The 10,014-nt window shown below is 55.0% G+C and overlaps 1 protein-coding gene across 1 annotated transcript; it reads right to left on the bottom strand.

Moving 5' to 3' along the window:
* Nucleotides 1-212: 212 nt before the first annotated feature.
* On the bottom strand, nt 213-6,323 carry TMEM54 (transmembrane protein 54). The gene is made up of 7 exons (XM_052635651.1): nt 6,243-6,323; nt 3,872-4,065; nt 1,429-1,488; nt 1,088-1,276; nt 806-940; nt 612-698; nt 213-389 (listed from the first exon to the last, which is right to left on the bottom strand). The coding sequence occupies exons 1-7, from the start codon at nt 6,256-6,258 to the stop codon at nt 315-317; spliced, it is 756 nt and encodes a 251-aa protein (XP_052491611.1). The 5' UTR covers nt 6,259-6,323; the 3' UTR covers nt 213-314.
* Between the last annotated feature and the right edge of the window lie 3,691 nt (nt 6,324-10,014).

Genomic DNA, 10,014 nt, shown 5'->3' with positions numbered 1-10,014 from the left:
AGACACAACTGGAGGGCCCCCCCCCCCACCTCAAAGCGTCCTGTATGGAAAAGAAGAACAGACCCCCCCTGGCCGTACCCTCCCCCGCTGCATGCGCCCACATGGAGCATCTCTGTTCTTTTTAATGACTTCAGAATAAAGTCTCCTTTCAGTGCAGCGGGCTGGGTGGCCGGAGGAGAGGGGTGAAAACCTCCCCCAGGTCCTGGAGTGGCCATTGAGCCCTCTTGGCTGGCTCCAGGAATACTGGCCTGATCTCAGTGTGGACTTGGTTGCAGGGCCCCAGTGGCTACGGGGCCTGGATGAGGCATCAGCTGTCAGAGGGTCATGGGCCCGGAGCTAGCGCGGCTTGGCAGGTCAGGGTCCTCCACGGGTTCTGGACTCTCCTGCATCTGTGGAGACACCAGAGGCTGCCAGGCCCACTGGGACATCCAAGAAGTGGGAGGAGGGGAGGCCTGGGAGGATCTTTGGGGTGAAAGGATACCATTACTCTCTACTATGCAAGAGCGAGGCCATATGCCTGCAGTGCCCCCAGTTCCAGTCCAGATACCTCTCCTCCTGCTCAAGACTCATCCTGGGGCTCAGGAGAGCCAAGTGTCAGCTGTGTGACTTACCTGGGAGAGCTGAGTTCTCCGAGCCTCTGTGTTCTCCCGTTTGTCTTGGGGGAGAAGACTGTTGCCCCAGTTTTCAAGGTAGGGGCCCTTTACAGAGTGGTGGGGGCAGATCAGCCTGAGCCCCCAGCAGGGGCTCCCAAGGGATATGGGGGGATTTTTAGGGCTTGGGGGGAGTGCTGGGTAGCATGCCTTACCATGCGATGGCTGCTTTTCCCCAACCAGGGCCTCAGTTCCAGCACCTGGTGGGCGAGCTGGGCGCTGCGGACAGCAAACACACTCTCTGCCACACAGAACAGTAACGAGATGCCCCAGAGACACAGGCTGGAGCTCTGCGGGGGGGGGGGGGGGGGGGGGGAGGGGCAGAGATGGTTACCTGGGGTTGGGGAGTGAAGGGCGAGACTCCAGGGACCCTTCCCACCTCTGATGAGCCCCTGGTTGCCCCCTTCCCTTCCCCCAGCCCAGGCCTAAGCACTTACGTAAATGCGTGTAGGGTCGAAGGGACAGTCGGGTGCCAGTGCCAGGCGTTCGGGGCCCCCAAAAGTGCAGGAGGCCAGCAGTGCCCGGCCCTGGGTGGCAAAGGTCACAGCGATCGAAGCCAAGAGGCCGAGAGCACAGGTCAGAGAGAGAAGGGCACAGGCCACACTCAAGCTAAACACTGTCCAGCGCTAGATGGAGAAGACCACTGGTCAGTGGACATCAGGCCTGGCCCCCTGGGCAGCTCTAGCCCCCGTGGGGTTACGCCCTCCAAGCAGGCCAGACCCTTAGAGGTAGCTGCTGTCCCAGCCCCCGCAGACCCATCCCAGGAGGCACCACGTACCAGGGGGATGCTGGGGAGGTAGCGTGAGAGCACAATGACTGCAATGCCTGAGGTGATGACCTGCGGGGGAGACTCAGGTCAGCTCTGCTCCCGCCCCTCTCTGGGGGAGAAGGGGCAGGGGGGCCGGCCGCTCTCCAATAAAGAGTCCATCATCGCCCACTCTAGCCCTTCAAACCCTTACCCCCTGCTTAGCTTTCATCTCACTTCATCTGTTCAGGGGCGCTGTCTCTTCCTGCTCCAGCCCCGAAGTGACGCTTCTACAACACAGTCACTCCCTGCCTACAACCTTGCCTGACCCCCCACTGCCTACAGCTATGTTTCTCAAACCTCCATATCCCAAGGGTCGCAGAGCCATGTCACCGGATATACATGACATGTCTCCCTGGAGTGGAAAAGGTTTTGGAAGAAACTAAGTAACTCGACTGGCAAGGAACTAAAAAAACAACAACACTGTTACTTTAAAATAGACTAGGACACATTATGGAGTAGAATTCCAAATCCCTAGGAGTACGCTGAACGCTCCCAGGCTCTCAGTGACCTGGCCCTGTCCCACCAGTTTCTCAACTCCACCCTGGGCCAGGCTCTTCCCTCATCACCCTAGATGTGGACACCCACGTAGGGCCTGGCCTTGATGCCAGCTACACAGCGCCTTCTCAGGAACGCCCTTCCGGCGCCTCTTCACCTGCTTGGGTTCTTCCTCCTGCAGGCCTTCCTAAACAGCCCTGGTCCCAATAGGCAGGGCGGCTCTACTATTAAGCCCACCAGCTGCCTTCTGGATCTTTTGGGTTCCACTCAGCCAGACTCCCTCCTTCAGTCCCCTCACTTTATCAGGCCAGGGCTGGACCCACATGAGGCCGCTTAGACTCTGGAGGGCCCAGTAATGCCTATGATTTGCTGTGCAGACACAAGTAAGTGCCTCAGACTCTCTGGGCGAACTAAGCCTGCTCAGCAGAATGAGCTCATTTGACAGTCAGAATGACACTGACTTTGGCGTTGGTCACATTGTTTCACAACTAGGGTGGCTTCTTTGTATCAGCAGGAGGTTGAGTGAATCCCTGAGTCTCAGTTTCCTCATCTGTAAAGTTGAGGATAAGAGCAGCCCCGTCTTGCAGGGAGCTGTGGGGATTACTTGAGGAAATAAGAGCACAGCTGAAGTGGTCCACCCCAGAGCCCATCTCTGGTGGACCTTCAACCCTGGGCTCACTGCCTTCCTCACAAGGCTGGTCAGAGGAACAAAGTACAATAACAACACTACGCTTATGTGCACAGCCTAGCTCTATCCCACTGACAGAGGCTCCTCTACTTGCTGGGGCCTCTGATCCTCGCTTATCCAAGGCTTGGGGCCAGCAAGCTGTCTGAGCTTCACTTTGCAGGGGAGGGAGCAGGCTTAGAGGGAGAAAGAAGTCCCGCAGCCAGGAGGTGGCAGGGATGGAACTCAGACACTGATGTGAGAATGTTCCCCAAAGGCTGCTGACAGCTGGGAAAGGGTTTTGTGAACTTGAGAATACCAGACCCCTTCATTGTTATATTCATCAACCAGGTACTGACATCCAGTCATAACCACGGCTTCTATTTATTGAGCCCGTATTATAGTCCGGGGCTTCCCTGATGGCTATGCCTGCAGAATCTGTCTGCAGTTCCGGAGACCTGGGTTCAATCCCTGGGTTGGGAAGATCCCCTGGAGAAGGGAATGGCAACCCACTCCAGTATGCTTGCCTGGAGAATCCCATGGACAGAGGACCTGTCAGGCTACAATCTGCAGGGTCACAAAGAGTCGGACACTACTGACGAGACTAACACTTTCATTTTTGCTTCATTATGAAGGAGTGGTAGCTATTCTCTTCTTCAGGGTATTTTCCCAACCCAGGGATCGAACTCAGGTCTCCTGCATTGCAGGCAGATTCTTTACTGTCTGAGCCACCAGGGAAGCCCATTTTATGATAGTCCAGGCCTAATGCTAAAGCTCCTGCCAAATTGGCTTTTTCAGTGTCTCCAGAGGAGACCGTATCCATTCCCACCTCCACACCTTGCATCTGCCATCCTCTGTACTTGAAATGCCATCCCAGTTTCCTTTCCTACCTGCTGGCCCCAGCAGGCTTCCTATCCGTGTTATGGTCACTGTAGCATATCATCTTTGAATTCCTATTCATCCATCAAGACCCACCTCAGGGGCCTCCATCTCTGTGAATACTCCCAAGCTGAGCTGATGCTCCTTCCTTCTGTCCAACAGTGCCTTGACTATTTCCCTATTGCAATTACCATCCCCATTTTATAGATGAGGAAGCTGAGGCAAAGAGAGCTTGAGTGACTGGTCTGGTTGGTAGTGGTGGAATAGGAGTGAGTGCTCAGGGCTCTCTGCCTGCCTACCCTAGGTTGTGGGTAGGGACTCATCAAAGACCCTGCCAGCCCCCTCCTGCCAGTCATCCTCCCAGCCTGGCCATACCACGATGGCAGAAGTGACAGAGAGGATGTCGACCACGCAGTACTGCAGAGCCACAGCGTCATTGGGGGCAGCCACGTAGCGCAGCACGGTGCCGTGGAGGAGAGCGGCTGCGATGAAGCTCACGTGGCCCAGCACGACCAGCACCAGCCCCGTCTTCATCAGTACCTTCCGGAAGTCACCCACGCTCAGGCCACCTGGGAGGGACAGCCACATCAGGGCCATGGGTGGGACTCATTCCGCTGCAGAGGAGGAAACTGAGGCCCCGGCAGGAGTGATGGGCATTAGGTTCTAAATCTATTTCTGGATGATTCGGGGCCAGTAGCTTGTCTTCTCTGAGTCTCAGTTTCCTTATCAGGGAAGGGGGTTCACGTTACTTTCATGGGAGTCCTTGGATCTCTAAGGTTGGAAAAGCATACAGGTGGTACTTAATAATAAGGAGTAATAGTCTTTGTTAGTGTTCAGGGTCATGAGTGGCACAGTCAGGATTTGAACCCAGGTCTCTAGCTCTAGACCTATAATCCTCTAAGCTTTGTATCCCCTGATTTTTTTTCATCCATATATTTGTTACATCAGTGTTCACTGAGTGCCTGTTCCATGCCAGGCCCTGAGGCACCATAGATAGCTTGATGGTCCCTGGTCTAAACGCCAGGGAGCCCCCAGTTCACTGGGCAGGGATCAGGTACTATGCAGGACTCAGTTTGATGGATAGGACCTGGCACACAGTAGGGACTCAGCTCACTCAAGCTTCTGAGTCTCCATTTCCCCATCTGCAGAATGGGAAGAATAACCCTTGTTTCCCAGTGGGGAAAGAGGGTCCCCATGAGAAGATAGACAGGAAAGGAGGGCATACCCTGGGTGCAGGGGCACTGGGCAGGAACACAGCAAGATGGGGAGGCTGGGGTCAAAAGAACATCACATGCAAATCCTATCTGAGTGTCCACAGGTGGCTGCTCAGCTCCCATCTGCACACCTCCCAGGACCAAGGAGTCCTCCTCCCGGCTGTTCCAGATAGCTGGAATGTGCCCTGTGGTACCTGGCTCTGCATATGATGGCCCCCTGGCTCTAGCCAGCTCAGCAAGACCGAAAGACTGGCCTGGGCCCTAGAACTAAACAAGCCCCTCTTCTTCCTTTAGCTGCTCCTTGTGGAGCCTCTGAGTCCCTTTCCAGACCTTGATGTCCCCATCAGTGGCAGAAAGGAGGATTGGATCATGTTTCATATATGGGGGTTTTGCAGCAAGAAAGAAAGAAAAAAGGAAGGGAGTGTGGGTAGGAAGGAAGGAATCCCTAAATTGGATGTTCTTGGGGGCCCTATGCCAAGAGGAGGCCCCCAGGGAGCAGGGAGGGCTGGAGCTACTCAGCCACAGCCCCTCTTCATGACCCCCCACCAGCCTCTCTCCTTTCTGGGCCCCAGTTTCTTTCTCCAGAGGTAGAATGGGAAGGGGTTGGCCTAGCAGGTTTCTGAGACGCCTGCAGGACGCTCTGAAACTACCAGATCTAGGAGAAGCAGAGGGCAGAAGACAGGCAGGACAGCTACTGCAGGACTGGATGGCGTCATGAAGATTAAGTGCTGGTCAAACAGGAAGGGGCATGGCAGCCTTGTCCCAGGAGCCTGACCCACTTCACCCGGTCCACCCACCTCCCTGGCCACCCAGACACACCAAATGGGCTCATGAGCAACAGGATCCCACAACCAAGACTTGGTCAAATCGGAGGTAGAGTGCCAGCATGGGGCTGTGCTTGGAGCACTGGACAGAGTCTCGGGGCAGTCCTGCTCAGGAAGGTCCTAGGAGCGGGGGTGCTACCCTCACCACTTTACAGATGAGGAAACTGAAGCTCGAAAGTTCTCTCGGTTAGAGAGTAGGGATTCCCCAGATCTGTCCTGTGCCCGCGAGCAGCATCACTGTGTCCAGGCAGTGAGAGGAGGGGACCCGTCTGTCTCACTCCTCTGTCTGGATCTGGGGAGCAGAGGGTAGGGAAACCGGAGCCCTTTGCGAGGCTAAGGGAGCCAAGGGCAGGCAGCCTCAGGCTCAGAACTCCCTGGGCTCTGGATACCCCTCCCTCCGCTCTGGCTTCTGGGGAGCGGCGCTGCTTTCCTCCCATCTAGGGGGTCCCTCCTCCGCAAGAAAGGAAAGTGCAAGCGGGCAAGGTGCGACTCCACCTCGGGAAGATACCAAGAGCCCGCTTCTCGCCAGCTCAGTGCGAGGAAACTGAGGCCCAGAGCAGAAAGTGACCCGCAGAGAAAGTGGCCTGGACCGCGGGGATTCCGGGCGCCCACTACAGTGCTCCGCCCCTGCGGGAGGACTTGGTTGCGGGGTCGGGCCTCCTGGGCCGTCCCCCGACCCCTACCCCTACCCCCACCGCCGGCGCTCACCCAGGCGCAGACACATCTTGGCTCCGGCGCCGCGTCTACGCGGCGGCTTCAGCGGGGCTCCATCCCGGCCGCAGCCGCCGCGCGCCCTGCAGAGCCCGCGCCGCGCCCACTTCCCGCCGGGAGCCCCGAGCTCCCGGCGCCCGGCCGGCCTCCCTTCCCGTCACCCCCCGGGCGACCCGGCCCCGGGAGAGCCCAGGCGGCTCATTTACATCCTGGGCCGGTCCGACCGGCTGGACGGCCCTTCCAAGGCCCGCCCTGCTGATTCACAGCGCTGGCCCCACCCACCTGCGCCGGCCAGCGCCCGGCCACCGACTCCTCTAGCCCACCTCGTTCTAGGGATGCCCATTTTACAGGTGGAAACTGAGGCCTAGAGGAGTTGCGATCGTCCAGGCCAGGGAGTGAGATGGGGGCCTGGTGCGTGGTTGTCCTGACGCGTGGGCATATGGACAGGAAAGCCCCTGGATGAAGGCTGGGAATCCACTTCTTTCTATAGGGTGGGGAAAGGCCACGGTGAGTGATGAAAGAGAGCTACCTAGAGAATCGGGGACTGACTCGACCTGCTGCGTGACCGCAGGTAAACCACATTTCCTGCTGCCCGGGCCTAGGGTCCCCCTGTGCCCCACACCGAACAAGCCACTTGACTTGTGGGGTGTGGTTGGAGACGGTCTCTGTCCTTTCCTCTCAGAAAATCCGGGATAATAATTCTTGTCCCCTAAAGTCGTGAAAGTCGCTCAGTCATGTCCGATTCTTTGTGACCTGGTGGAGTGCAGCCGGCCAGGCTCCTCTGTCCATGGCGTTTTCCAGGCAAGAGTACTGGAGTGGGTAGCCATTCCTTTCTCCAGGGGTTCATCCCTACCCAGGGATCAAACGCGGGTCTCCTGCACTGCAGGCAGATTCTTTACCATGGGAGCCACCAGGAAAGCCCCGAGCTGTGGTGAAGTACAAAAAAGCGGTGAGAAAGCACTTTGCAAACCCTCCAGAGTATGTTTACAGGCAAAGTGCAGAGCCAGCCAGAGCACATAATAGCAGCTGTACTCTTCCCGGCTGCTGGTTGCTCTGCCTCTCCATGTAGCAGCATGACCCGAGTCCTCCTTTGTTTCATCCTCAACATGTAGAAATGGACTCAAGCAAGAGTGTCCAGGGGAAGTGGTGGAGTAGAGGGCCTCTGTCCTCATATTCTCTAATGTGGCGGGGCTGTGGCTGCCTGCCTGTGCCCTCGACCCTCGGGCAGGCCTCTGGGAGGCACTTTTATGGTCTCCAGGCAGCGTCAGTTCACAGTCTGCACCCCGCACCCCACTGCTCAGTGGCCTTGAGGGCAGGAGCTGGCTTGATGCATCTAACACCAGCTATCCTCTGATGCCTGTGCCTTGTGTGCGGAGCGCACAATTTACAGATGACCAAGTCCATCTCCCGGGGGCTGCCCTGGAGAGTGCGTGTGGTCACTGCAAAGCCAGTGTCAGATCTCACTTGTGTGCATGTATGTGGCTTCCCTCTCCGTGTCAGGCAGTCCCCTTGATGCTGAGCCCATTTGGGGCAGTCTGGAATGAGGCTGGGGACCCAGACATTTTAAATGTTATTGCTTACAAACCAATAAAAGAGAGTTCTCTCTTTCTAACCTTAGAACAATACTGAGAGTTAAATATTATTACTCCATTTTACAAAGAGAACATTGAGGCCTAGAAAGGTGAAGTGGCTTTTCAAATAGCACGCAGTGGGTATCAATGGTAGAACTGAGACTTGAATCCAGATCTATGTAACTCTGAAGGCTGCTTCTGAGTGAGGTGGGGAATAAGAGGGCATAGTCTCCAGGGAGTGGGCCTCCTCTCTGGGACCTCTGAGGAGGGAACCACCCACCTTTTGCTCCTCTGACCCAGTTTCCTGGCTATGGCCCAGCCTTAGCCGCCTGAAGTTATCACCACTTCTCTTCCTTATTGCCAAGTGGCCAAAGTCCATTCATCTGAGTTGCCCAGTGTCCCTTGCCTGTGCCCCACCCTTCTGCACACTGGCCTAGGTTTCTGGGGTTCTGGGAAGAAGCCTAGACTAGAGAACTAGCCCCCTGTGCTCCACCAACTCATTATGACACTCTGGGAGCTCACTGTTCTTCTCCAAGCCTCGGTTTTCCTATCTGTCAAATGGAGACAGTGATAGCCTTCTCAGATTTCTGAGGGATAAAATGACTTGAGAGATATGACAGTGGGTTGAAACCTAGAAATACAAATAGAAATTCTCTCTCTTCCTAGAGCGTTCAACAACCAGGTGACCTAGTTCACTCAAATCGGACTCTGGGTCCTCCCCATAGGGCTGCTCAGGTGGGAAGGGGCTCAGGCTTCCAGTCCCTGAGTGAGTCCTCTTCATCTTAGCAAGGCTATTCCCTCCCTGATTATTAGAACGGTTCCGCCTGTAAGTAGAACGATCACACACACCCTACCATATGCAGTTTTGTGTGTGTACACACACACACACACACACACACACACACACACGCACGCACAACAAAAAGCCAAGTGATCAAGCTTGTCTAAGAGAAGGAGGTGGTTGAAGGGGACTTAAGCATGTTTACAATGACCAAGGCTTCGTGGTGTGAATGAGGGATTTGTTATTCTTTGTATTTTTTCCCAGCTTTTACCTTTCTGTTCATCTTATTTATGTAGTCATTTATTTTTAGACCATCCCGAGTTAGTGTGGGATCTTAATTCCCCAACCAGGGATCTAACACCAGCCGCCCCCCACTCCGCCCTCCCCACACTGGATGTGTGGAGTCCTAACCACTGGAGATTTTTTAAAAAGCTTATTGTAGAAAACTTAGAGGAAAAACAGGAAAGTATAAAGAAACAATTGGAGCTACTCATCACCCTCTCTGCCCCCACAGATAACCATGGTTCGCATTTTGGAGGATGTTTTCCTAAGTGCCTGTGTCATTTTTCTGCTCCTCTGCAACTCCTGCCACCTGGCTCTAATCTGCACCCCTTCTCATCGCCTTGGTCTGTTGCCCTCAGTGTCACCTACTTCTGTCTGTCAAGGACTTGGGTTTCAAGATCTAGGTCTGGCAATCATTCCTCATGTCCTGCTCATCCACATGAAGGACCCTCTGATACCCTCTCTTGACCTTCATCGTGACCCCAGTCATTCTCTCCGGGTTCAGGTTTTGAGGGGTCCCTTTTGAAATCCCAGCCTCGAGCATCCCACAAAAGCCTCTCTTGCAGCAAATCTGTCTTTTGATTCCCATGGCCTGGTACTCTGACCTCGCAGAGGCCACTGGCCCATTCTGCTTTCTTCTGTTCAGTTAACCCCCTCCTGGCCTCTTCACACCAAACTTACATCACAAGGTTGAGCATCTAAAGGCCAGCTCAGCTGTCCAGGTGAGAAATGAGAAGTATAGGAGACTTTTGGACCCGAATGGTGGCTGTGAAGATGGAGAGAAGAGGGGAGAATTAGGATTTATGATTCGGATGCATGTTAAAATTTGAAAAGCACTGTTCTGAATCCACTCGCCTTATTCCTTCTCTGTCACTCCTCCAGCTCCACAGGGACCACACTTCATCTCTCATCCTCTTCATTTCTGCCAAGTCTTTCCCATCAGCCAATAAACATACCCAAGTCTCTTCTATCCTAAAAAAAACACACGTTCCCTTGGCTCCCTTTACATTTCTAGTTACTGCTTTTTAACTTTCTCTCCCTTCCTCTCCAAGCTTCTGGAATGAATTATCATCTTCTCGACTCCCATCTCCTCCTCAGTCCACAGCTGTGCGATTCGGCCCTCCGCTGGAAGAGC

Source organism: Budorcas taxicolor, chromosome 2, assembly GCF_023091745.1.
Source record: "Budorcas taxicolor isolate Tak-1 chromosome 2, Takin1.1, whole genome shotgun sequence".
NCBI lineage: Eukaryota > Metazoa > Chordata > Mammalia > Artiodactyla > Bovidae > Budorcas > Budorcas taxicolor.
This window is presented reverse-complemented; position numbering and strand designations above follow the sequence as displayed.

Coding starts and splice junctions, on each gene's coding strand:
- TMEM54 (XM_052635651.1), bottom strand. Junction 941..1,087: donor TCGACCCTACACGCATTTAC/GTAAGTGCTTAG, acceptor CCCCCCCCGCAG/AGCTCCAGCCTGTGTCTCTG. Junction 699..805: donor GGAAAAGCAGCCATCGCATG/GTAAGGCATGCT, acceptor CACTCTGTAAAG/GGCCCCTACCTTGAAAACTG.